At 59.5% G+C, this 27,574-nt stretch overlaps 1 protein-coding gene across 1 annotated transcript in view; it reads left to right on the plus strand.

The window, feature by feature from the left end:
* Window positions 1-5,736: 5,736 nt before the first annotated feature.
* SEMA3B (semaphorin 3B) overlaps window positions 5,737-27,574 on the plus strand; it is a 35,938-nt gene continuing 14,100 nt past the window's right edge. Inside the window, exons 1-4 of the mRNA XM_065408566.1 lie at window positions 5,737-5,802; window positions 17,478-17,619; window positions 24,401-24,558; window positions 25,225-25,287. Coding sequence (XP_065264638.1) covers window positions 5,737-5,802; window positions 17,478-17,619; window positions 24,401-24,558; window positions 25,225-25,287 — 429 coding nt within the window. The remainder of the gene's footprint in view (window positions 5,803-17,477; window positions 17,620-24,400; window positions 24,559-25,224; window positions 25,288-27,574) is intronic.

Consider the following 27,574-nt stretch of genomic DNA (forward strand, 5'->3'; position numbering starts at 1 on the left):
TCACCTGCCATATTTACTATTCTTTCTACACATCGGGATGGTTTATTCCTGCAACCGCAATAAGGATTCTTTAAAATACAGCCAGCTCTCCTGGACCCCTTTGCCCTTCATGTTATTCTCCCAGGGGATCCTGCCCATCCCTGCAGACGTCCCAGTCAGTGCAGCCCTGGCACATCGGACGCTGGATGAAATGGACTGGACGTCATTATTATTTGCATGGCAGGAGCACCCAGGAGCGTCCTCCCAGACCTGGCCCCAAGGTTCCGGGCACTGGACGCCACATATAACAAAGAGCTCACAACCTACGGCTGGAGTCAGCAGGAGCAGACAGGTAGGCGGACAGGGAGCACAGGGCACCGAGGAAAAGACACTGATCATGCAGGTTCTTCGTAGCAGCTGCTGGACAGAAAGAGCTGTGGTTCTCCTGGGCTCTCCTGCTCGCAACCTGGGCTGTCTGTTGTCACCACCAGGGGTCTCCCAACACCTTTGCCCAGGCTGAGTAGTCGCAGAAGGGCCTGCGGTGGGTGTGTCCCCAACCAGAATGGGGCTGGGCCTGGGTCCCGGGTGGGTCCAGCATGCTCCCCGCTGGGCCAGCAGTGAAAGGGTTATGTGTCCGCACGCACCCTGGGAACTCCTTGTTTAAACAAACAAGCCAGGGCGGGAGGGCGTGGGCGAGGAGAAGTGATAACGTCCCTCCCCTGTGGAGCCACCTGGGTATCCCGGCCATCTGGCATAGGCGGCCAGCCATGGGCAGAACTGCTGGCACCGCCCCCCATATCCCCTGTCAGTGCCCGCTGCCATGCCAGGCAGACACACACCAACCCTACTCCCTGATTGACTCCCGGACCTCCCCGCCCAGCCATCCGGAAATGCTGTGGTGACACGGCTGTGGACTTTCACTCGTGAGGTACGGCCAGCTTCTCTGCTGAGCAAAGCAGGCAGCTCTCGGGGCCAGATCACCGAGGGGCAGGGTGAGCACGTCCGGGCACCTCGGTCACATATCCGGTGGGCAGTGGGCACAGCTGGTACCAACAGCTAATGAGGCACATGGTGGCTTTCTTGTGGTCTTACAGGTGGTAAAAACCACTGGCGTGGCCTGTAATCTCCCCCTCTCTTAAAGCCCCCTGATGCCAGAGCACCCTCCTCACTTATAGACCACCAGCTCCCCGAGTCAGGCCAGGGCTAGCAGAACCGGTTGGGAAACGAGGATTGGTTCCCTGCCAAAAAAAAACCCAAAAAACATTCATCTGAAACACTTTGGATGTTTTTTGGTCATTTTCTTTTTTAAATGTTTTAGAAATGTTTCAAGTTTTTGTTGAAAACCCAGAAACCCCCAACTGTGCTTCAATTGCTACAACCTCAAACAGCTGCAGTTTGCAGGGGGAGGGGGACAACGTGGAAGATTTTGACAAAAATTAACCATTTTTGTGAACATTTCTGGCTTTGCAAAAAAAAAAATGTGTGTCAAAAAGTTTGGCTGGAGAATTTTTGCCCAGATCTAATGAACTTTCTCTTTCTTTCTTTCCCACGTGGCTCACGCTGGGCCCTGGGATTTATTTTTATTTTTTTTTGGTGCAAGAACAATTGCAAAGCCCAGGCTGTTCCTTGCCTTAGTTTCTCAGTTCAGATGCAAAATTTCCACAGCCTGGTGGGACTTTTGGTGGCGCATTTGGTCATGCTTTTCGGAGTCTTTTGCCCCCTGGAGGCGATGGGATGCATGACAGCCTGTGGATGTGGGAGGCGACGGGGGAGATAAAGAGACACCGCCTTTCTTCCATGCTGGTTTTGTCTTGTCTAGTTAGCTGGAGAGCTCTTTGGGCCTGGGGCTGGCGCAATGAGGCCCTGGTCGAGTTATTAGCTTGTATTGCTGTAGCACCGAGGAGCTCTGGAATCCCATTGTGCATGGAGCTGTACAAACCTGGACTGGGCGCTGCCAGTTGCAATCGGGCTATTGGGGGGTACTTACTATGCACAAGGAGGCTGAGGGAGGAAGGCAGACCCCAGACTGTTTTGGAAGGTGGGAGAAGGGCTGTTGAGACGCGGGGTTATGACTGGGGGTGAGGGGATGGTGGGACGATGTGCAATGCGTAGCTCTCTCTAATGGGGGGTTGGTCATGCTGTGGGGTCCCCAGGGGGACTGTGCCGGCCTATGGAGGAGGTGCCTTGAGGAACCAGCCCTGGGCATGGGACTGATGGACCTTCGTGGGTGCTAGGGAGAAATCCAAGCAACGTGTTTGCTCAGTGCTGACCTTGGCCTCTCCCCAGAGGAGCTTCTGCGACGAGCTGAGACCTTCAGCTGGGGACATGCCAGCCAGCAGCCAAAACACGGCCCAGCCAATGCTCACTGCTCCCACCGGGCCCAAAGCGCTGCTGGGAAGTGTTTACACCTCGCTCCGAACAACAGGACCCCAGCACTCAGCAGGCAGATATGGGACAGCTCCCACCCCGCCTTTCCCTCTGCTAGGGCAGGCTGGCAGCATGAGGCTCCAGGCCATGGTACGGTCCCGCAGGGGCTCCCCTCTGCCCTTCCCCTACACCACCTCCCCCTGACTACCCAATTCCCTGGGCATCAGATAGCCTTCCTGGCTCCTGGGCAACCTAAATGGCCTGACTAGCTGGCAGGTAGCACCATGGCTGGTGTCATTCTGGGAGTGACAGCGGGGCAAGCAGATGCCATGCCAGGAGCAACATGGGCATACGCACTGCCATCATCCCATCACTTAGTTCTTGGTGAGCTCTGGGCAGGCGCCAGGTCTGGCAGCCCTGGAGACGGAGCCTGCTACATACCCCTTGAGCGGGAGGCCAGCATGAGCTTCCCCCGCCCAGCTTGCCTGGAGCAACCTCTCCATGGGTGGAAGGAGACCAGTGGCCTGGGAAAGGATGGACCAGGACTCCCGACTCGGGTCACCCAGGCCCCTGGAAGTTGGCATGTTGCAATGACTTCACGGTGACTGCTGAGCAGGGCTTAGATTTGAACCCCACTCCTCATCTTCGCTAGCCCTTTCCTGAGCATGCAAGGAACTGCCCCAATCCAGAGAGGACAGATCTGCCTACACAGCTGCTTCCACCCTGCCCCCAGTTCGTTGCTTTCCCATCCCCGAGCCTGTGTTTCCCTTGGAGCGCAGCACCGGGCGTGGCAATGCCAGTGGCTGAGGGATGAGTGCAGAGGTATCGATGTGACCCGGCAGCCCCCGACTGGCCGCAGGACATGCAGAAAGGTGGGAAGCGCGCAGCACCATCCACTGCACGGCACTTGCTATTCTTGGCAGCGCTGGGTGGAAAATTAGAAGCATCAAAAGAATTTTGTTTTCCTTTGGCTGGGCCAAAGCCAGGCAGCTGGGCCACAGCTGAGCAAGGAGGAGGCTGACGGATTCCATCATCTACCTCTAAGCCGATGGCCAATGCCTTGGTCTGTGGGATCTGTGACCCCCCCATGAAATCATTGCGCCTGAGCAGGCTCCTCCATGCATTCTATGTCACCTTCGCGCACGCTGGTTCTGCTGCATACGTACCCCACTGGGTATATAGGTGCTCTGCTGGGCCATTGCTAGAGGCCTTGGCTTGTCAGCTCATGTTATAGTGACTGGAGGTCCAAGGTTCAATCCCCATCCTCCAAAGCAGCCCCTGCAGGAGCCAACTAGAGGAAACGGGACCGAGCTCCTGGTGTCTCCCAACAAACAGGGACCATTTGCCCCCCGTCGTTTCTGCGCCAGCAGGCGGGGTGGAGAGCCATAGAGCATCCTCCCAGCTCAGCAGGACGATCTCTATCCTCTGGTGTCGCTAGAGAGCTTCTCCCGCCTTCCTCCTTTGGCCCAGGAGAGCAATCAGGAGGCGCCGAGCTCCATGGACTCCTTGCCTGAACACTTGGGGATGGAGGTGGACAGCTGCTGTGCCAGCATTGGGTGCACAGCGTTGGGCACAGCCATACAGCCACTGGCATTGCAGGGGATCCTACAAGGAGCATCCATGAGCTGAGAGGCCAATCTCCAGGGAAAATGTCCTCACTGTGTCAGCCTATTCACATCCTGGGCTTCTGCCCAGCTCTGCTGATGCCCCTGAGTCCTGCCAGCAGCCCCATCTGCACAGCCTGGCCTGGGCTGAGACTGCGCTAATTCTGTGCAGCGGATCAATATTCCCCCTGGATTGGATGGACCTGAGCCCTCAGCCCCGCCACTCAACAAATTCCCACCCAGCTGCTGAATCCCCAGTGCCCCCCATGGGTGAACCCATGGAACAACAGCCCCGAAGGCCAGCGCCCCACAGCCTGGGGAAAAGCCGTGTCTCGGAGAAGAAGGGAAACAGAAACCCACCAAGACGCTCACGCGGCATCTGCCTGTGAAGCCCAGATCTGCAGCTTCTCCAAAGATGAGGGTGTCTGGTCTCTGTCCCCCCCCCCCCACTATAGGGCACAATATCTGGTCCTAGATCAGAGCCAGAGTTTGAGCATTTTAATCCGACTCAGGCCTGTGCCTACCCCACATGGGAGCCGCAGTGGAGGGGACCAGGACTGAAGGAGGCGTTCCCTGCGTGGCTGGGCAGTGGGGGTGTGATGGGGGAAGGGCAGAATTTAATTTGTAATGAAATAGGGGCTGGGGCTCAAGCAATTTTTTTATTTTCATAACTAACACGGCAAGCCCAGGGGCGCCGGGGCTGTGAACTGCCAGGCTCGGAGGTGCCGGGGCTCTGAGCTACCAAGCCCAGAGGTGCCGGGGCTCTGACCTGCCAGGCCCAGAGGTGCCGGGGCTCTGAGCTACCAAGCCCAGAGGTGCCGGGGCTCTGAACTGCCAAGCCAGAGGTGCTGGGGCTCAGCCCTGGCACAAATTAAGCACTGGGAAAAGGTGTCCTGTCCCTGCTCTGGATGCCCCCCCATCAGTCTGAAGGCGGGTGCAGGCAGGGTGGGGTTGGGAAGAGGCTAGGCGTGCATGGGGAGCAGAGATGTGCTCAAGGTCACCGCACTTGGATGACTCCGTACCGCAGCTGCAGGCCTGCCAGAGCCATTTTGGCCCACACACATCCCGGAAGATCCGGGGCAGGCGAGGACTCAGGACGAAAGTGGCGCACAACCCGGGGGCCTGGCCACGCTCCAGGGACTCTCTGGCCGCTGCTCTGGAGTTCATGGGAGGAGACAAGACTGGGCCCCTCTCTTTGCCTGTTACCCCCCTTCCTTCCCCCAAGGATCACGCAGGGAGCCCCAGGCACAGCCGTGGGGCTTGGCCAAGGAGGGGGCTGGGTCATGGTGGCTCTGTGGGCAGCTGTGGCTGTGCGGAGGGGCGGCTGCCAGCCCCTGGGGCACCGGCAAACAACCTGTTCTGCAGGATGCTGCGACGAGCAGGGTGGGGGAGGGTCAGCTCCCGCCTTGGACAAAATGCTGGTTGCAGTGGCCAGGTGCTGCCCGGAGCCAAGGAGTGAGCCACTCGCAGCCCATGGGCTGGCAAATGGGCCCTGAGACCCTTTCCTACCCCTCTCGCTTCCCAGGATAAGGGCAGGAGCAAATGCAGGGATCAGGGCCTTGGTGTGTGAGGGGCCCTGCTGGCAGGAGCATGGCTGTGCATGGGGGTGGGGGTGAGAGAGATGGGGGGTTTGTGTGGGATGGAGTGTAGCAGGGGTGTGAGGGATGTGTGTCTGGGAGGAGCTGCATGCTGGGGATGTGTGTGGGGGAGGGCTATGTATGAGGTGGATAGGTCTTGGGGGTGCATGATGAGGGAGCAAGGGGGTGTTGGGGTGTATGGTGTGTGGATGTGTACGATGATGAGCTATGTGTGCATGCTGGATGTGTGTATGAGGACAGGAGGTGCTCTGCAGGTACAGGAGGAGGGGTGTCAGGGGTGCATTGGGGGTACAATGTGGGGTGTGGGGGTGCAGGAGGAGGTGAGCGCTAGGGGATGCCCTGGAGGTGCAGGGGGTGCGCTGGGGGTCGATGAGGGTGTGGGGGTACACTGGGGGTACAGAGGTGTGTGCTGGGGGTCGATGAGGAGTGTGAGGGTGTGCTGGGGTGCAGGAGGAGGGATACACTAGCAGGTGCGATGAGGGGTTGGGGGGTGCAATGGGGTACAGCAGGAGGGGGCGCTAGGGGGTGCCCTGGGAGTGCAGGGAGGTGCGCACGCCCTAGCTTTACAGCTCGGCGGGGCCCCAGCCCACTGCCCAGGGAGCGTTTCCCCCTCCGCCCCTGCAGCCTGCGCGCCGGGCAGCGCCCCCTTTAAGCGCCGAGAGGGAGCCGCCCTGCCTGTGGCTGCGCTGGGCGCTCCCCTCCCCTTGGCCCCGCCGGTCCCCGGGGTTGGAGCCAGCAGCAGCAGTCGCCGCGGAGGCGCAGGCCGGGTCCGAGGAGCGGCGCCGCGCGGTGCCGAGCGCACGGCAGCCTGGGACTCCAGCTGCGTTCTGCCGGCTCCTTCCAGCGCCCCGAGCCCGCCCCTGCTGCCCTGAGTTCGGGGCCCCCGGGGGCCCGCGGCGAGTCAGGTTGGTCTCTCTCCTTCCCGGTCCACGCGGGCTCTGCAGCGCTGCCTGCCCGAGGGGCGGCCACAGGCTGGAGGCGCAGCCCCGATTCGGGGCGCCGGGGAGGGCCCGGGCCGGGCGTCCTCCTCCCTCTGCTGCAGCCCTCTTGGGGTCCCCCAGGCGGGCGATGGGTCCGGGCCGGCCAGCCCTGGCGCAGAGGCAGCGCTCGGAGCAAGTGCTGCGGACGGAGCCTTTCCCCAGAGCCGCTGGTTTCCTACTCTTGCGGGGCGGTGGACGCCACGGTGAGGGGCGCGAGGTGGCTCAGCGCGGAGAGGGTTGGGCGGGGAGCAGCGGACGGAGGGATCCTGGGGGGTGCAGAGGGACCATGTGCGGGTGCTGCGGGGAGCGATGGCGAGGCTGTGTGGTGTAGTGGTTAGAGGGGGCGGGGCTGGACGTCAGGACTCCTGGGTTCTATTCCCGGCTCTTGGAGGCGGTGTGGGCGCAGGGGCTAGGGACTGAGGAGACCTGGTTTGAATTCCCAGCTCTATCCTGCTTCCTGTGTGAGCCTGGGCAGTCACTGCCCCACTCCCTGTCTCAGTTTCCCTGGCTGTGCAATGCAAGTGCCCCATGTACAGCACTTTGAGTTGAGCGCCTGTTAGTGCTGGATGGGGTGTGCGTAGGTGGGGGTGCGTAGGGGCAGGGGCACAGAGTCCGGGATCAGACTGGGGCTACCAGGCCCTCCTGGGGGCTGAGGCAGAGATGTCAGAGCCAGGTGCTCCAGCCTTCGGGGCTGTACAGTGCAGTTAAGTCTCTTAGGAGAGTGACCGGCTTTCCCAGCATCAGCACTTCCCAAGGCAGCTCCCGAACCAGGCTTGGGGGGATGGGACAGAGACAGGCCCAGGGGTGAGCTCTGTGATAGATACAGGCTCTGCCTGTTGCTCCCCCATTTCAGCGCCACCCCTCTCTCTGACAGTGCTGTAGTACTGAGGGGCCTGGATGCCAGGGGATGGTGAGGGGGCTGGAGGGAGCAGAGGGTCCCAGCACCCCCTGCCGGCTCCCAGCAGTGATCTGGCGTGTCCAGTGTGGAAAAGGCTGTTTGGGCAAGAAAACTGGGTCCCCAGGGGCTGATTCCGGCAGATCTAGGGTCTGAGCAGGTGTGGGGGGGAAGGCGGAGGGGAGAGTAGCTTAACTCCCTGCAACCCCCCTGCTGTCTACAGTGTCCCCCTGTCCCATCATTCTCCTCCCCCAATCTGGTGGCAGGCTTCTGGGGAAGGCACAGATAGCTGGTCTTGAGGCGTTTGGGGCTGGGAGCCATGCTAGTGCGGAGGAGGGGGCTGCAGGGGCAAAGCAGGAGGGGGAATGCTGGGGGGGTGGGGGCTAGATAGTGGGCGAGGCTTCTAGGGTAGAGCCAGGGCACCTGCAGAGAAGGCAGGTTGCCCCCCACCACAGCCATCGCCCCCAGTCTCCAACCTCCCATCCAGCAATGCCATGTACTGCCTTGCTGGCCTTGATTCCCTTCCTCCTGCTTCCCCCAGAGCAGGCGGCTCATTGAGGGGTCTGTCCCAGGCCCAGAGGGGGGCGTTTTTAAGCATGCTGGGTTCACAGTTGCACCCAGTGCTGGCCTTGACAACCAGCAGCTCGTGTGGGCTCTGGGGTGAGGGGGCAAGACTGTGGCCTTCCCAGCTGACTTCTGTTTTGCCTGTCACCCGATCCCGTAAAACACTTTTACAGCCTTTCAAGTGTACAGCAGTTCACAGGCTGGCACCGGCCCGAGCCCTGCCAGCCAGCCACAGCCTCACTGGAGTTTGCTTTAAAGGGACAGCGTGCGTCCTTTGGCCAGTGGGGAGCAGGGAGCACATCCTGTGAGAACAGCACTGTCTCGGAAAGGAGCAACGTCTCAGGGGGTGTCCCACCACCCTCCAGGAAACCTGCGACTGGAATGGGAGGTGTGTGTGATGCCTCACTCCTCTGTTCTCACGGGAGAACAAGTGTCACCTAGCTGGATTATTCTGCACTCTGTATTGCTGTGGTGCCCACACAGGCGTTACCTGCTCGATGGAATGCGTGTTATTCTGGTCAATCAGTAACGAGACCTTCCATTTCTCTAGGGAATTATATCAAAGTCCATCCATCCCCGTACACACACACACACCCATCCATCCATCCATCCCCATACACACACACACACACATCCATCCATCCATCCCCGTACACACACACACACACCCATCCATCCATCTGTCCATCCCTATACGTACCCTTCTATTTCTCTATCCCCCTTCAGACCCACCTACCATCAAAATGCAGCTGCCTCTGTGGAACAACACTACTCAATGGGGAGGGGGCGAGTGGTTTTTTTCAGGGGGGAAGGGAGTGAAGAAAATCTTCCCCTCCAAGGAGGCAGAACTGGAATATGGTTTGGCCGGGACACTGGGATTAGCATTTACAGGATCACAGGATTTTTTTAATGACTGCGATGGGCCGTTAGTCATGGCGGAGGGCTAATGAGTGCTCACAGATCTCGCAGCAGGGTTTCTTTGGGAATGGGCAGTGATTCTATCCTCTAGGGGCAGTTTAGTCGCCCACCCACCCACACATGCCATGCTAAGAAGCTGTTGACTCCTGTGACTAAGGACACAGCTGGGCACAGGGTGAGAAGCTGGCAGCATGCCCTGAGCCTTCCCTACCTGGCTAAGGACCATTGACACCTGCCTTGTGGAGGGAGGTGAACGCCACCTGTGCAGGGTAGTGGGAGATGTGTTGGCAGATATTTTCGTGGGGTGCTGGCTGGAGGCTGCAGTGGGGGGTGGCTGGCCAGGCAAGGAAGATGCTAAGAGGTAACAGTAATTGTAGTTTTGTTATTTCTCGGTTCTCCCCTGCTACCTGCAGCTCCTCTTGGTCTGTAAGTGTCATGACCCCACGCCCCACAGTGTTCCTGAAGAGGTCAAATCAGGCTCTTTCCAGCACTGACCTGTGCTGGGCTGCCTCCCCTCCCCCCGCAAATTGGCCCCCTGCGACTTGACCCATGGCCAGTCGTTGTTATGGCTGGTGATGGCCCTGCAGACAGTTTTGGGTCCCCCTGGCCGCATGTCCTCAAGCTGATTTGAATTAATTGTTCAGTCTGGGGTTCTGAGAGTCACAGGGTCCATCACTGGAGAGAAACCAGGACCTGCCACATTTCTTCCCATGCCCCCCTGCCTTTTCCTAAAACTGTATTTTCACTAGGAATTTATAGTGTGGACAGATCTAGAGGTCACAGCTCAACCAGCCCCCGCTGTGCCAGGCGCTGTACAAACCTGGAAGAAGCTGCCAGGCTAAAAGACAAGACCTTGATGATTCAATTTCAAGCTGTCCAGCATGATCGGGGGTGGATTGTTTGGTTTTGCAGGGGCAGGGGAGTTGTTTAGCTAATGAATGTACCATGGGGTTATGCAATTAACCCCGGGGGCAAATGACCCCCCCAGCTCCGGTATGAAAGTGACCGGATGATGTTCAGAGCTGTCGGCATGCTCGCCTGTGTCTGCCGCTAACCAAAGCTGCTCTCGGCTTCACCAGAAATGGGGCATGAGCTAAGGCGCGCCTCTGCTGATTTCATGGGGTGTTAGATTGGGCCCGGGGACAGCCGAGCCATGAAAAGTCAGATGCGACTCTGAGGCGGCAGCCAAGTGTTTTGATGCGTCTCAGCCCCCGTGTGACTGGCCTACCCAGACTCCCAGATCGGGAGCTGGTTCCCATCTTGTTCAGGTTTTGAAGGGTCAGATGCTGTGGGGGTAGGATTCCCCAAGAGCTGCAGGGGGCCCCTGCATCCCAAGGAGTCACTGCCATGCCATCTCCATGACTATGGGCAGAAATTACAGGCTTCCTTCCCCAGCAGTGACGCTGGCCTCTCCCCGGGCTCCGGCACTGAGCTCTCCTGGCTGCCATACCGGTGCTGCGAGCCTCAGACCCGCGGTGTGGGCACATCCCCCGATGGCTGCAGGCATTGGCTGGGCTGGGGGACTGAAAAGCAGGTGCCCCCGTGGCTGAGATGCTAGGGCCCTTGCAGAGCCGATTTATGCTTTGCACGCGTCACCCGAGGCAGATCATGGCTCGCCGGCTTGGTCAACTGGTGGGGGTTGCACATTGCTCTGGGATGGGCAGCAAGCTGCGTCTCTTGCCTACAGTCCACAGGTCCTAGCCCTGGACCCCTGAGAGCAGCTTCCAGGCAGTGAGGGCACAGATTGATCTCCAGCATAGCGGCCACGTCTTCAGCCCATGGAATGGCCTCCAGGCGGCAGGGGGTCGTGGCGCATGGCACAGATGGCATGATGCAGCATCGCAGTGCTGGGCCATGGTGGTTTGATTCCCTGAGCAAAAGCCACGAGGTGGCCACCTGCCTGCCCGGCAGCCGCCTCACTAGGCTCAGCCCTGCCTGGCAGAGGAGAAAGATGTTACGTATGTATAGATGTTACCTTCCTAAGTACTGGAACCAAGGAGTCCTGGTGCCCAGGCCCCTGCTGTAACCACTAGACTACACTCCCCAGGCAAGAGATGGGGATAGGTCCCAGACTCCCAGGAGTCCTGGCTCCCAGCCCCACAAATCTCCTCCCCCTCCCAGAGCTGGGGAGAGAACCCAGGAATCCTGACTCCCAGCTCTCCCCCCGCCCCAGCAGGCAGCTCCCGGCACTGCGGCCTGCCCAGTGCCTCCGCAGCTGGCTAACTGCACCTCCGTGTGGGAGCCCTGATGACTTGGGCTGCCCCCCGCACAGTCCAGGGAACTGATGATATGGGAAAAGAGGCCGTGTTTTCTTGGCCGTCTTCTCCTTCTCCTCCAGTCGAAGGAGGCAGCTGCTTCCAGGCAATCACATGGGGGAATTTTCTGCTTTTTGATCTAAAGCGAAGCGAAAGCTGCTTTGGCTGGAGCAGCCCAGCCCGGCGGGGTGTGGGACAGCAAGCGTGGGGGGAACAGAATCCATTCCAGGGGGCTCGAGTTCAGATCCAGTGGTTTTTCTCACCCTCGTTCCCCATGGACTCCCAGGGCAGAGAGCTCGCTGATTGCCTGATTCGGATGCAGACCCGTGGCCCCTGGAGTAGCTCCGGAAGATGCCCTGTGCTGGCTCTGTAATTGCTTTGGGAAGTTGATGTCACTTAATCACAGTCAATGCAGGGAAGCCATTGCACAAGCCGCATTGGCTGCGATGCTGCGGTCCGTTCCCTTGGCAGAGGAGCAGGACAGGACCGGGAAATAATTCCTCAGGTGGTGTGGGGGAGGGAAGCCAGGAGGATCAAACTCAAAGGGGGATTCACTCCCAGGTGTGGGGGTGGGGCCTGGCAGCCCTGCTCTGCTGAGCTTCTGTCTGGCAGTGGTTAGTGGGCCTCATTCTGCTCTCCTTTGCACCTGCTGACCCTCATGGATTGCCCAGGGGCAGCATAGAGCAGCATTTAGGCTCTTCTGTGTCTAATCAAATGATATCGGACAGATAATCCAGCCGTGATGGGGCTTGGGCACCGATCCAGCAAGCGTTCTAAAGTTACTCGCATCAGAACGACACCCAGCCCTTCTTGTCCGTAGCTCCCAAAGGTGGGGGAAACTGAGGCACAGAGCAGGGATGTGGCTTGCCCAGGGTCACATGGCCAGTCAGTGATCAGACTGCCTCAGTCTGGTCTGCTCCTCATGCATGGGGCAAGCCGCAATTGACTCCACAGGGCTCTGAGGGAAGAGAACTAACTGGGGCTGTGGGAGACTTGGGTTCAATTCCCAGCTCTGCCACAGACTTTCAGTGTGGCCTTGGCTAAGCTACTCTCTGTGCCTCTGTTTTCCCTCTGTGAAATGGGGCATGAGCCCTGCCCTGCCCTGTTGTTCAGTAGATCCATAAAAGGTGGTGGGTTGAGCTGCTCAGACGCTGTGGTTGCTGGGGGGGGTCAGCCGGGCACATAGCCCTGAGACTGAAATATTTCAGAATCATCTTTTGTCCTGACATTGCACGTCATACGGATTATTGATATTCCCCAGGCTGTCTCATGAAACACTCTCCTCAGCCACGTGCTGCTAACGACGCCGAAGATCCTTCAGCCCAGGCGGACCTAGTCTGATCTCTTGCATAATGCAGCCAGAGAACCGAAGGGGTAATGAAATCCAGACAGGTTGCTTTTCTGCTGGAGGCCACTGGGTGGCGTTGTATGTGTGGCTGGGGATGAGCGGGGCATTTGCTGGAGGCAGACAAAGCAAACCTAGGGCAAGTGCTTCCAACCATAAAACTTTGCTCAAGAAAGAGTTAAGGCTGGAAGTGTGGTTTAGGGGGGCCCGGCGAACTCCCCAGTGCAATATTACTCTAAATTTGACACCGTTATGCTAGAAACTCTGGAAATGAACAGCCAAGCCAGTGCCTGCCCCACCCAGCCCCCTCACCATCCGATCCTGTCCCCTCATTCATCCTATCCACATGACCTTAACTCTACCCCCTGAAATTTGCAAAGATACATGCAACGGTAGAAATAAGCAGTGCCTGGAAGCTCATTGAGACTCATACCCTATAGGCTGCGGCCCACACCCTGCAAGCAATCTTCGTAAGTTCACTTACCTGGGCAAGGCCCATAACGTTCCCTGCTAGCAAGAAAGCGACATGCAAGAGTTACTCTGCAATGTAGTTAAAAATACAGACTCGCAAGGTCTATGGGCGTGAACGTAAAACCTACAGGGCCATATAATCGACGCACTTCGTAACAGCAAACAGCTCATTCACAGAAATATTCTTCTCCACCCACACAGCAGCCTGTGACATGAGAGAGAACTCTGGCCTAACAATGTGCTCCCACTATATTCCTTCTGAAATTATTATTACATGTTTAATAAGCAATATGTAACCTACTGCAGCGATAACGGAACAGAGCAAAGGAGCAGGTTTCACCTCATTGAGCAGTGTGAGTCGGGGTAGTGCGGCAAACTATCGAGCATCGTCACTCTGCCTGGATCTCTTTATTGTGCATTTCCAGGCGTTGACATCTGAGGGCTTTTTCAGGGGTAGGATCTGGGCAGAGAAAGTGTAAAGAGGTTTCAGGAGAGCATTACAGCCTCTGGCTTCTGCTCAGCCAGACTCGCTCGGTTTGAACGGAGGGCTGGGTTGGGGAATTTCCCGTGGCTTGTCTTATTAGCGAGAACCAAAGATTAAAATCAAGTGCTCCTCCAACATTCACAGGCAGGCTCTGCACCGGTACCTCTGGGTCTGATGCCATGCAGAAGGGAGAGGCTGTTTGCTGGCCTCTTGTATGGGTTGTGCCTGGGTCCCCCTGAGGGAGCTTGGGCTATTGCTGCAGTCCCAGGGGGTGTGGACTGCTGGACAGACCATTGGGCTAGGACTCTGTAGCTGTGGGTCAACCATTGATCTGCTGAGTGACCGTGGGCAGATCACATCCCCTCGCTGGGCCTCAGTTTCCCTGCCCATCCTTTGTCTTGTCCCTTTAGCTTGCCGGCTCTTTCTTGGCCCAGTGTCCAGATGTTCCAGGTTGCTGCATCGCTGTGATGCTCAGTTGATCTCAGCTTATCGGGGAAGCTGCCTGTACTCAGACCAGAGAGGAATGGGTTCCTTCGCTGTTTGCTTTATGGCCCCGCGTCACACTGAGCTTAGAGTGGCTTTAGTGGGAGGCTGGGGAACGCCAGCGCGTTCCCAGACGCACGGTTTGTTCTGGTGGCGGTGCCGCTGCAGTCACGTACCAGAGCAGCCTCCAACCCTTCCTTCCCTTCTGCCCTCCAAGCTGCCCACTGCGGTGGGGGGAGGGGATAGGCTTTAATCCACACTGGAAACATGTGAGGCTTAAAGTTTTCTCTCTAGAAGTTTTTTAACTCATGGGGTGAAAGCTGGGGGCTGTGGGGCCAGGTTTTCATCCTTAGAGTCCTTAACGTGGGTCAAGTTACGAGGAGAGGCTTACTCCTGACTTATGAGGAGAGGCTGAGGGAACTGGGGTTATTTAGTCTGCAGAAGAGAAGAGTGAGGGGGGATTTGATAGCAGCCTTCAACAACCTGAAGGGAGGTTCCAAAGAGGATGGAGCTTGGCTATTCTCAGTGGTGGCCAATGACAGAACAAGAAGCAATGCTCTCAAGTTGCAGTGGGGGAGGTCTAGGTTGGATATTAGGAAACACTTTTTCACTAGGAGGGTGGTGAAGCACTGGAATGGGTTACCTAGGGAGGTGGTGGTGACAAAGCCTTGGTTGGGATGATTTAGTTGGGGTTGGTCCTGTTTTGAGCAGGGGGTTGGACTAGATGACCTCCTGAGGTCTCATCCAATCCTAATCATCTATGATTCTATGATAAATCCTCTCTCTTCCCTGTCCCCTCTGTGCCCCCCAAAATACCCCACCTGCTCCCCTTTCATTCCCCCTCCACACTCCTCCAGTCTCCTGCTGTCCTAACCCCACTAGACCCTGGCCCTCTTTGCCTCTGCCACCATCTTTGTGACACCCCCCCCCCCCCCCCGCTTCACCCCCAGACTTCTGCCCCTCTGGATTTGTCCCCTAGCCTCTTGTCATCCCCGTTTTCCCCCCACACACACACACCCATGAGGGTGTAGCCAGGGGCAGCAGCAGCTCAAGTTCCAATTTTAAATCCTGCTGCGTAGACGTCTTTGCTGATCCCTTCCCCCCACCCCCAACCTCCCTGTGGAATTCTATTGGGGAGGGGGATTTCAAGGGGATTGCTTTGTGTCAAATCAGAGCTGTGACAGGAAGCTCCTGGCTTTAGCTTGAATGATGTCACAGCTCCATAATGCAGTAATGTAGAGGCTAATGCATATGTGTGCCATTGCCCTCTGCTGGAGGACATCAGAATTGCATCCCTATGTGTCATAAGCCCTAGATTGTGTGCCTTCAATGGTGATTCTCCGTTAGCTCTGGGGGTCAGCACTGAGCTCAAAGTGGGTACAGAGGGGTCTTTCTGCTCCAATTCACTCCTTCCTTCCAGCCCATCTGCAGATGTTGCATTTCCCTTGGGGAATACAGTGGTTTCATCATCCCCTTTGGTTTTGCATGGCAGTTTTCCGCTGTCCTTTGCATAGCCACTTCTGCAATGCAGCTTTGCATTCGCGGCTCAGTCTCTTTGTCTCTCGCTGCTTGTAATCCAAAGACCTTTTGTTGGCTGGTTTGCGTTCAGTCGGCACGGGGAGCAGCGCTGGCCACTGCGAACCAGCAGGGGGCACTCAATGACACAAAACCTGTCTGTTCTTGTAGGCCCTACTTTAAAGGAGACAGCTGAGAAGTGGCTGACATTAAAATATGTAAATAAATAAAAATAAACTCAGCCCAAGTCGCTAATATGAGGTCAGGCACTGGAGTTCTCAGTGCTGCTACATTAATCCCCAATTGCAATTTGGCCCTCTTGTGTTAGGTGCTGTGCAAATGGGTCATGAGCGACTGTCCCTGGCCAAAGAGCATATCATCGAAACAGCTGAGGGGTAGGAGCTGAAGTGACTTGCCTGGGCTCTCACAGTAGGTCAGTGGTAGAGCTGGGATTAGAACCAGGTGTCCTGACCCCTTGCCTCCTGCTCTACCCGCTGGATGGCACTGCCTCGCTAATTGCTCCGTTGTAACTGAGCTGATCTTCGCAAGGGGGGTTCACAGCAGCTGGCCAGGAAGCAGTTTCCTCAACCCGCAAATAGTTTTGAGAGTTCACATTTTTCCCCCAACTAGAGGGAGGAGGAAAAGTGGAAATCTCGGAAATATTTGCAAATTGAAACACTGATTTTTTTATTTATTTTTTTTTTTTTCCATTTTGGGTCAATCGAAATGTTTCCTTGTCCCTCTCTACTTGGCACTGGTGAGGCCCCAGCGGGAGTACTGTGTCCGGTTCTGGGCCCACAGGAGAGCAACAAAAATGATCAATGGTTTAGAAAACCTGACCTGTGAGGAAAGGTTAAAAAAACTGGGCATGTTTAGTCTTGAGAAAAGAAGCCAGAGGGGGGAACCTGTTAATAGTCTTCCATTACGTTAAGGGTTGTTATAAGGAGGATGAAGATAGATTGTTCTCCGTGGCCACTGACAGTAGGACAAGAAGTAATGGGATTAAGCTGCAGCAAGTGCGATTTTGGGGTTCAATATTAGGAAAAACTGTCTAACTATCACAGTAGTTCAGCTCTGGAACAGGCGTTCAAGGGAGGTTGTGGAATCCCAGTCACTGGAGGTTTTTAAGAACAGGTCAGACAAACCCCTGTCAGGGCTGATCTAGGGTTACTTGGTCCTGCCTCAGCACAGGGGGCTGGAGTTGACGGCTTCTCGAGGTCCCCTCCACCCCTGCACTCCTGTGGTTCTATGATTTCCACCTTTTTTTAATCTTTGTTTTTAGTCTAGTTTGCTTCAATTTAGAAAGGAAAAGTGGCTTTGAACCAGCAAATTGGAATTTTTCATTTCAAAACTGTCAAAACAACCCAATGGCAAGTTTGAAACCTTTTTCCGAGCTGGGAGATTGGCCGAGCCCAGCCCTGCTTCGGGTACAGTTCCAGTTTCAATGAATCGGCATCTTCTGACAAAACACAATGAGTCACAAAATCCCCGCCCGGCCCTAGTGCTCGGCCATGTCGGTTCCGCATAAGCCCAGCTCAGCTGGGCTCCAGATGTGCAGAACCCAACGGGGGCTCCTGGCCCAGATGTGGCAGGCCAGATGCAGGCCAGATGCAGATCCTGCCAGGAGGCCACGTGGGCATGCTCCGATGCCAGATCTGACCCACCTGCTGTTTACCAAGCGAGTGCCAATGTGCCCGGATCAGAGAGGGGCTGGCCTGGGTGTAAACAGCTGCGCAAGGTGCAGGGTGAGTGAGTCTCCGTCTCGGCCCCTCATCCAGAGCAGAAACCCCTCCAGCTGCTGGCTTTGGTGGGGTCCTCCCACTGCAAGGGTTGGACGGATCTGGCCCAAGTCCCTCCCAGCCACCTGCCCCACTTCAGGGAGAGCAGGAGGAATGTGTGTCTTGCCAAGGGTCATTCCTCCTCCCCTGAGGCGGACTCTGAAATCACCCTCCCCCCCACGCCTTGGGGAGGGGGCTGTAATCTGAGCTCACTGTCTCCCTCACTCCTCTGCCTTTCCAGCTGTCTGAGGCTCAGAGTCCAGCCTGCGGAGGAGCTGGAAAAGTGACCATGATCCCCGCGCTGCTGCTGCTGCTGCTCTGGATCCTGGGCGGATGGGGCAGGATGGCTGGCCCCCACCCCAGGCTCAGACTGTCCTTCCAAGGTAAGCGCAGCGTGGCCCAGGCGCTGTCTGGGGAAAGAGGGCCCGGCCGGAGCATGCGGATCCATGGGATCCCCATCCTGCCACCAGGCCTCGGGGAGGGTGTGTGTGTGAATGACCCGGTTGGATCTGTAGGTGTCTCTGGTGGGCTGCACCTCCCCACGCCCTGTGAGACGGGCGGTCGCGCGGAACCCTTTTGGCATCTCTTATCCAAGCTGTATCTGGAAACCCACGCCCGAGTTAAACAATACGGGACGCAGTGATGAATGACAGATCCCCGCAGGATGGTTTCTGCCATCAGCCGCCACTGGCATAAATCCTGTTGCTCCGCTGACTGCCGAGGAGTCCAGGCCATATTCTGATCTTGGTTGCGTCAGCAGGTGCAAATCCTGAGCCAGCCAGTGGAATTACTCTGGATTTCGGCCAGGGTAACCAGGATCAGGTTCTGACTCCGCGTTTGGTGAATACGGTACATTAAAGCCTTCAGTCCCAGAGACAGAAGAAGGTGTATTTTCCTGGAAACGAAAGCTGCCCTCCCATAGCTGTCCCGCCATGCCCTGCAGCATGCGGGGTGGCGTTAGGGAGTGGCGTTGGCGTAGGCTTTGGTGATCAGTATTCAGGCTGGATTGCTAGCAGCAGCCTTGGGAGCTAGATCCCCAGCAGGCCGAGCCGCGGGTAACTGTAAAGTGACTTCAGCAGAGCTGTGCCGGTTGGTGCCAGCTGGGGATCCGGCCCTCAGGGCTTGGCTGCAGCTTACGCGGGTGACCCCCAGCAGGCAGAGTTCTGGGAGGGATTATGGGGCTTTGGGCTGGGCCGTGTATGGCATCGGGAGGGCCTTTCTTGTGGGGTTCTGGCTGGGATCAGAGCCAGCCTACGTGAAGCGAATGCTCTGTCCAACCCGAGGGGCAGGTGGGGGCTTGCGATGAATTCTTATTACAGCCATGCCAGGCCGCCCAGCAGCGTGTAGGGCCCCTCGCCCCTTCCAGGCTGACACTGGGCCAGCTCCGCACCCAGGCCGGGGGCTCCAGCTGACGCTGCAGAGAGAGCATGGGGTGCAGAGATGCTGCATCCCCCTTGGTGGCCCGGGAATGCCCACGGGCAGGCAGCAATGTCATCCACAGCACTTTGTCCCCGCACGCGTGAACCCTGTCAGTGCTGCAGGCCAGCCCGGGAGCTGGACGTCTGCAGCCTGGCTGGACGCCCCACTGTGCGGGGGCCTGGCCCGCCCCATTCATTGTGGATGGTTGCTGTTGCTGGGGGAGCAGCTGCCTTCCCATCTGGCGGTGGGGGCAGGGTTATAACTTGGGTCACCTCCCCCATCATCCCCCTCCCCCCTCCTCCCCCCCCAGCTCCTCAGGTAGGATCTGGTTTTCGGCTCAAGGAGATGTGAACTCTCCCTCTTTGCCCACACCCCAGCCTGTGATTGCCCCATCTTTGGAAGGTCTCAGGGTTACATTTTCAAAGCAAGAGGAAAGGGGGTTACCCCCAGCCCAGCCTGTACACCCTGCCCTGCTGGGACATGTATATGTCTCGGGAGCTGGCTGGCTCGAGGAGGGGACCTGGACCTTTTCATCTCCAGGTCCCCAGTTCTGATCCGGCCCTGGAGCAGGGGGGACTGGCTGGCCCCAGGTTTGGGAAGTGCAGCCCTGAGCCGCTGCTCTCTGATTCACCCCAGGGTGCAAGTGACCCCTGGCATTTCCCAGGGGTTAATGACCATGTGACATGGGTTCGGGGGTGGGAGGTAGCAGGTGTCCCCCAGCCCCTACCCTTTAGGCAGCCTTGTCCCCTTGCTGGAAGCCTCAAACCCAAGGAGCAACTGGGGGGTGGAGACATCTTCCCCTCTTGCTCCTTACAGGACCCTCCTGGGGCAGGTGGGGGTGGGGCTGGCCCTGCTGCTCCAGCTCTCTGGAGAGGGGCCTGGAGGGCTGGAGCCGGCCCCTCTCAGCAGCAGGAAGAAAGGGGCCTTCACAGGGGGGATGCTGTGGAATGAGTGGAAGCCGTGCAGCCCGCCCCCCACCCACCCCAGGCACAGCTCCGGACAGCCTCTTGCTGCCCCATGACCGCTGACCCCGGCTCCGCCAGGAGCCCAGGGCGCTTCAGGAGCTGGGGCACTGCAATGGGCTGGGCTGCAGCAGTGCCTGGCCTCAGCGCTGATCCCCCATGCAGCGTGCCAAGGGGCCTGGTGCTCGCTGGCCTCGGCACCGAGGTGCCTCCTGGCTTCAGGGGCCAGTGCGGGCCCTGGTGCCCTTGGGGGCCGGGGAGGGCTCTGGTACCCTCGTGGACTGCTCTGACTCCCTCCCCCCCAGCACTGGGAGCTGCCAGGGAGGGTGGCATGAGGCTATTGTGCCAGGGAGCACCCCTCACCCCAGAGTACCCTGCCAGTGGGCAGATCGGTCCAGTTCTAGCCCCTTCCCACGGCCAGGGCAGCACACAGGAGCTGGGGTGCAGCCCAAAACAGGGCTCTGTGTCCTCCCTCCTGGGAGATGAGGTGGCTGGGGCAATCGGTGGCAGGGCGCTGCCGCACTGAGAGCGGAGGCCTCCGGGAGGCCTTTGCCCTTTCCACTAATTTGTCCATCAGCTAGAAACTCATTAAAGAGGTATGGGGGGGGGGAGGGGGGCTGCCTTTTGAGCTGTTTCCAGAATAGTTGCTAAGCAGCAGCGTGGGGTTGCTGGGTTACCTCACGTGATGCCAGTCCTTGAATGCTCCCAGTCAAGTCCCTGAGCAGCCGGTGTCAGGCAGGATTGAACCAAAGGGGAAATGGCCGGCGTGGGACAGGGAAGGGTTCACTGTGAGATGTGGGGGAGCTCCTGGCTTCTCCAGCCCCAGCCTCTCTCAGTAGAGGGCACTGCGGGGAGCGGGGCAGGAGCACTGGCTGTGGGGCCTCAGCCTCTCCCAGCAGGGGGTGCTGTGTGACACGGGCAGGGGCGCTGGCTGTCAGTGTCCCCAGTCCCACCTAAGTGTGTTTGCTCCCAGTTCCTGTATCTGCTACGTTACTTTCACACCTGGTTTCAGCAGTGTGTCACTGACCCCTGGATTGGACCCCCACCCCCACCCCCACTTCAGAAGTGGGCCCAGCTCGGGGAGCAGCAGTGCCTTGTTCCCAGGTGTCCCACTGCTGGACAGGGGCCATGGCTGCCAGGCTGAGGGTCCCTCCTACTTGGAGCTGGGGCTGTCTCCCCACTGGGAGGAGACTTAGCTGGGCTAGCCAGTGGGCAGCCAGGGCAGTGCGAGTCCATGCCTAGCCAGCAGAGCCTGGGGATAGCTTGTGGTCCCTCCTGGCCATACTGACTAGAGAGGAATGTGAAACTGACCAGCCTGGCTTCGCTCTCCTGGCCAGTTAGCGCTGAGAGGCTGTGGAGCAGGCAGGCGATTATCCCCTCGTGTCCTGGCAGCAGAGGGAACCTGCCGGCCTTGTGGGAAAGGAAAGCCACAAGAGGCAGTGGGGTCCTAGAAACAGGCTCCTCCCTGTGTGCCCCCTCCCCCCCCCCCCACTGCATTGAGCCCTCCCTTCCTTAGGCTGGCTCCAGGGTCCTGGACGGCAGGGGAGGCTGCGGGGGGGTGCAGGCAAGGCCTGGGCTGGTGTGGCAGCAAGAAGGGGTCAGAGCGCAGGGAGGGATGTGCTGGCACAGTGGGGGAGGAGGCAGGAAGGGGTGGCCTGGGAGCGGGGGAGGGGGCATGGAGCAGTGGGGGAGGGGCAGAGGGGTGGCCTGGCAGTGGGGGAGGGGCAGGGGGCAGTGGGGGAGGGGATGGGCTGATGCTGCAGGGGAGGGGGATACGGGGTGAGCTGGCACAGTGGAGGGGGCTGAGAGCAGTGAGGGAGGGGGAAGAGAGGGGGTGGGCTGGCACCGCAGGGGAGACGGATGTGGGGTGAGCTGGCAGAGTGGGGGTGGGGGCAGAGGGGGGTGAACTGGTGCTGCGGGGGAGGGGGCAGAGACCTGGCTGGACTCTGGCCCCTGAGCCATGCTGGGCTGTGTGGTCCCTGCAGGCGCCTCTGGCACAGGCAGCCTGTCCCCTGCAAGCTGCTCTCCCCCGCCTCCCCACAATGGCCCGTTTGTTCCTGTGGTGGCCAGCAGATCAGGCACTGTGGGGCCTCTTCTCTGGGGAACAGCCTGTTGTGCTCTGCTTCCACTGATGTGGTGAAGCTGGTGGGGGGAGGGGGTGCCAGGACAGAGGATCCAGGGACGAACCAGGGATGCAGAGGGAAGCAGCAGCCCCTGGGTACCCCCTTCACCCCATGCACCCTCTGCCCATTTCCTAGATGGCCCCAGCCAGGGCAGGCTGAGCAGGGCTGTGGGGTGCACAGCTGCCACAGCCCATCTTCTGGGATCATGGCATCCAGCTGACTGCCCCCCCCCAGGGACCTGGGGGTTCTCTGTGCTGGGGTGCCCCGTACATTCAGAGCCACCGGTGTCCAGTCCTGCTCAGTGCCTCAGTTTCTCCTCCCCGGTCTATTTAGATTGTGAGTGCTGGGGACTCTCTCTCACTCAGGGTCTGGCACAATGGGGCCTCTAACTGCTCCCCTAAGGCACAGCACTGTGCCCAGGTGCCTGCTGGGCAGGGAAGCCCTCTCACCAGTGCCATGGTCCCCGGGTATCCTGACGCCAGGCAGCATTCTTATGGGGCACCTGGCCCTGAAGGGTTAATTCCTTCTGCAGGAGACTTTGCTGGCCAGCTCTGGGGGACAGCAATGCCAGTGTTGGCAGCACTGGGACCGGATCCAGGGCTAATTCCACAGCCTCTGCCTTCCCTGACATTTAACCCTGCCAGGAGGCAGCTGGCCTGGCCCTGTACTCCCTAACCCAGGGCTCCCGCCTCTGTATTAACCTCTTCAGTGCTGCCTCTGGCATGGACTAAGCACAGCTCCGGGGCTGCGGGCCGGCCTGCAGACACTGCCAGCCCCGGCGTGCCTGAGCTGCACACAGCCTGTGGTATGAGATCCTATGGAGAACAGCGGGGGCTAAATGGGAAACATTAACTCTTGGGGCGACATGAGTGTTGTTGGGTCTGCCTTCTGGAAAGGGAGTGGGGTCTAGTGGTTAGAGCGTGAGGGTGGGGGGTTGGGAGGACTCCTGGGTTCTATCTCTAGCGTTGGGAGGGGAGTGGGATCTAGTGGTTAGAGCAGGGCAGCTGGGAGTCAGGACTCCTGGGTTCTGTCCCCAGCCCTGGGAGGGGAATGGGGTCACCTTCCTATTGGAGGAGAAATTAGTGACACGGAGTGTTGGTTGTGTTGTTAGGGTGACTTGTTTACGTGCATGCCGCAGTCTTTGAACAGAGATGGTCAGTCAGCATGCAAGGCAGTCCCTTCTCCCAGCGATCTCAGCCCAAGGGCAGCGTTCGGCTCCCAGGAGCAACTCAGCCTTGAGAAGTGACTCCAGTTAGAGCCCACGGCAGAGCAGATCCTCTCTCTTCCTGCTCACACACTCCTTCTCTGCTCAAGCTGCCTCTACGCAGACCCCTGTATTACTACAATGCATGTCTTCCCAAGACTCAAAACTTGCTCGCACACTCAGAGAAAATAATCCGAAGCCTTGACAGCATCACCTGCTGATGCCGACCCCAGCGGTGTGACTGTGTCACCCTGTGGTGGTGCACATATGGCTGGGGAGGTGGGCTCAGTGGGTTAATGTTCATTCCCGGGGAGCGATGTTCCCATATTCATTGCCAGTCAGAGGGTGCTACCTGGCTCCATAGCAGCACAGTGCTTGTTTCAAAGCTTCCAGAGTGCTGTGCTGGCTCCCACACGACTCATGTGCAAGAGACTTTGTTCCTGGGTCTCCACCCCAATTGTCTGAGTTGGAAAAGCACCAGAAATGCAGGTGATCTCTCTGATCCCATTGGAGCCCCCAGAACTTTGGGGGGGGGCAGTAGCCCTAATGGGCATCCACCGTGTTTATTTCACTCCGAAGAGAGCAATCCACCAGTGGTTAGAGCAGGGGACTGGGGTTCAGGACTCCTGGGTTCTATTCCTGGGGAGGAAGGGGGTCTGATAGGATGGGTTACAACGGGAGGGCTGAGGGCCAGGACTCCTGGGTTCTATCCTTGGCTCTGGGAGGGGAGTGGTATCTTGTGGTTAAAGCAGGGGACTGGAAGTCAGGATTCCTGGGTTCTTTTCCCACCTGTGACAGTGTCCTTGGATATGTCTACACTGCGATAACTTAGAGCCCAGATCAGCTGGCTCAGGCTCACGGGGCTAAAAGCAGTGTAGACATTCAGGCTCCGGCTGGAGCCCAGTTTCTGAGACCCACCCCCTTGGTGGAGTCCCAGAGCCCGGGCTCCAGCCCCAGCCCGAATGCCTACACCGCAATTTTCCAGCCCCGCAGCCCAAGCCCAAGCCAGCTGCCCCGGGCCAGCCCCAGCTGCGTTGCGGCTCTTTCACTGCAGCGGAGACGCACCCCCGGTGGCCCAGCTCTCAGAGGGGCGGTGCCCATGGCTGCATGCTGGTTGCCCTGCTCTGAAAAATCGGGCCCCGAGCGCTGTTTGAAACTGACCGCAGTGGCACCCAGGGCAAGTCCTGTGTGGCAGGTGCCAGGAACCAGATGATCTGCGTGTGGGGCTTGGGGCGGCGCTGTTCTCTGGGCCTTGTGCTGGCGTCCCTGACACTGGCCATCTCCAAAGCCCAGATCCACAGAGGTGCCTAACTCCCATGGGAGGGTGGGTGTCTAAATACCTTTGAGGACCCAGGCCCGGGGTCTTTGCATTCCATTCCCTTGGCCTGTGATCCCTGAGAGAAGCTGATAGCCAGGGCGGAGCCGGCCTGATCCCAGCCCCCATGTCTCCCCACAGAGTTAAAAGCGCGCCACGGGCTGCGCACCTATGGGCTGGAGCGCTCCTGCTGCTACGAGGCGCTGCTCCTGGACGAGGAGCGGGGCCGGCTCTTCGTCGGCGGCAAGAACCACCTGGCCTCCCTGAGCCTGGACAACATCAGCAAGCAGGACAAGAAGGTGACTGCTGCACGGTGGAGGGATCCGGGCACCCACCATGGGGAGGGGCAGTGGGCAGAGACGCCCACTCGAGAGGCGACATTGCCGGCATTCCAGCTGCCTCGCCTCACCTCCCCCGTGAAATCGCCTGTAACGACCATCCAGCTTGAACGCCACGGGGGGGTCGGCTGATGCCTTCGCTGCTGGGACCTTGAGTCCCCACCACAGCTGCTGGAGGAGCCCCTGCTCCCAGGGCGCCGTGCAGCTTGCGTTGCATGTCTTGAGCGTACTGGTGCTCAGCTGGGCAGGCACGGCCCTGCCCAAAGAGTCGCTGAGGACTGGCACGCTCGAGCCACTTCCCCAGGCTGCTCTGGCTGCTGCTGTTCCAGGGCACGGGATGGAGAGGGGAATTGGGAGCCCCTCTACATGGGGCATGGTGGGGCGCATTGTCAGGGCAGGGGCCTCGTTCTGCCTCCAGGGATGCTGCCCCTCAGTTCCTGGTGTGAACTGAGTTGGGAGGGTCTCGGCCTCGTGCTCCGCAGGCTGACCCCTCCCCCCCGAGCCCAGCACCACAGTTCATGCAGGAACTCGGGGCTGGGCTGGCGGGGGGCTGCGGGTTGGGATTGAGGGGCCCATGGGGGGAGAGGGAGATGCCTCTCCCTGATCTGTCCTGCTCTCTTCCCGCAGATCTACTGGCCAGCGCCTGTGGAGTGGAGGGAGGAATGCAACTGGGCCGGCAAAGACATCAACGTAAGTGCTCCATCCAGGCTGAGCTGGGGGTGATTTAACTCGGGGGGTGGGCAGGCTTCCCCACTGACCCCGGAGCGCCCACCCTGGCTGTGCAGGGGTTGCCAGCCCCCCATGCCCTGCAGGGGTTTCAAGCCTGGCCTTTGAGTTGGGCACCATGGAGCGGCATCCCATAGCGCCTTGTCACAGCGATGGAGCCTCCCCTGGCCTGGTCTGTTTGGGGGCATCCTGTGTGGTGCCCAGCCCAGCAGCCCAGCCCAGCACTGCCCCATGGGAGCCAAGTGTGTTGGGCAGGGTCAGACCTGAAGTGTTTGGGGTCTGCCCCCCGTTCAGTGGAGACGGGACGCCCTGTTCATATCTCCCCTGCTTTGAGGCAGGGCGTGGGGCCTCGCGGAGCCCAGCTCTCTTGGCTCCAGGCCGCCTGGGGTCCCATGACAGGCTGGGGTGAGACCACATCTGACTCGCAGGGGGCTGGCCAAGGGGCACAAGGACAGTGTGGGGTGAGCAGGCTGCCACGGGCTGAGGCCACTGCCCCCAACTGTTCTGCCAGCCCCAACGGTGAGGGGTCCCAAGGACTAGGCGATGCCAAGGCACCCGAAGTGGCCCAGCCAGTGTGCTTTTGGGAGGGGCCCCTGTGGGGCTGGGGGTGACACGGCCCCCCTTCCATTGATCCCCCTAGAGGGAGGCTCTTGATCCCCATTGGGCAGGGGTGAACCCCTGGGGGGCAAAAGGGGTCTTTCCCTGCCCCCTTGCTGTGGCACTGGGAGGGCCAAGCCGGAGGCTGCCCACCAGCCTCTCTGCTCCTATTGGGCAGCATGGGCCATGCCATCCGGGGACCTTGCCCCGCTCTGACCGGGCCACTGCCCTCCCTGGAGATAGACAAGGCCTGGGCGCCGGGACCCACCCCTGGCTCGGGTAGTGGGGGGTTCCCAGAGCCGCTAGCACACAGCAGCGGGGCCTGCAGGGGGTGCGGGGAGGCACAGCACTGCCGGGGGGCCAGGGTCTCTTCGGGGAGCCCCCTGGACTGGGGGGGGGAGGAACCATCCTGGCAGGCTGCTGGGAACTGTCTGGGGGTTGGGAAGTAGTCCCGGCCAAGGGGGGGATCAGTGCAGTGATGCAGAGGGGCAGCAGGCTGCGGGACACGTCGTGGGTACCGAGTCCCCCTGAGCTGAGGGATCCCCCGGGGGCCAATTGCTGCGAGGCTGGGCCCAGGCTGGATCGGGCCCAGGCAGGATCAGATCCAGGGAAGCCTGAGGCTAGAGGGGGGGAGGCTGATCCAGGCAGCTGGGAAGATGCTGGGTGAAATCTCAGCCCCACGGCAGTTGGAGACTGAGCTCCTATGGGGTGGGGGGGGGGGCCTGAGTGACTGTTTATTGAGCGTTTTACCCCTTCACAGCTGGACACCTGCCTGCCACTTTCCAGCACAAACTTTGCTCTTCAGAGCCTTGGCCATGCCCGGCAGAGGGGGAAGGGATCCCGGGATCCTCCCCGAGGCCCCAGTACCAGCTACTGACGGGTGCTGCCCTCCCTCCACTCCCCCCACCCTGCCTTCATCAATCAAGTGGCTGGGAGAAACAAGGGCCGATTGTTTGCCTGGCTGGGCAAGTGCTGGGCCTGTCTGCCGGGCTGGGGTGGGGGTGGCGTTCAGAGCATATGTGCTGGTCTGAGGGTCCCCCGCCCGGAGGGAGGTTGTGGGTCACAGCCCCAGGTGCTCCCCGAGGGATGCTTTGTGTTTTCCTGCCCCAGTGCACTCTGGAATGCCTGGTGGCATTGTGCAGGCAGGATGGGGGGGGGGGTCCTCAGGATGGATGGGGTGGGGTGGTGGCTGTCTCTGTGCTGAGCTGGGAGGTGAAGGGGATCGAGGAGTTTTTGCAGCCTGGGCTCCTCCCAGGGACCTTGAGCTAGTCGCTGCCTCGCTCTGGGCCTCAATTTCCCCACCATGAAATGGGGATAATATTTCCCTATCTCCCTCTACTGGTGCCCCTCAATCCCACCAGGTGGGAGGCAGGAGGGCCCCGGGCAGGGCGGGGCTGGGGGCAGCCAGGTGGCAGGAGGGGCCCTCCCAGGGTGGGAGGGGGCAGGCAGGGCTGAGGGCAGGTGGCAGGAGGGGCCCAAGCAGGGCGGGGGCAGGAGGCGGGGTTGGGGGCAGGAGGGGCCCAGGGAGGGCTGAGGGCAGGCAGCAGGAGGGCCCTGGGCAGGGCAAGGCTGGGGGGTCGGCGGCAGGAGGGGGCAGGGCAGGGCTGGGGGTGGGCAGAGGAGGGGCTGGGCAGGGGCAGGTGGGTGGCAGGAG

Source organism: Emys orbicularis, chromosome 7 (genome assembly GCF_028017835.1).
Source record: "Emys orbicularis isolate rEmyOrb1 chromosome 7, rEmyOrb1.hap1, whole genome shotgun sequence".
Taxonomy (NCBI): domain Eukaryota; kingdom Metazoa; phylum Chordata; order Testudines; family Emydidae; genus Emys; species Emys orbicularis.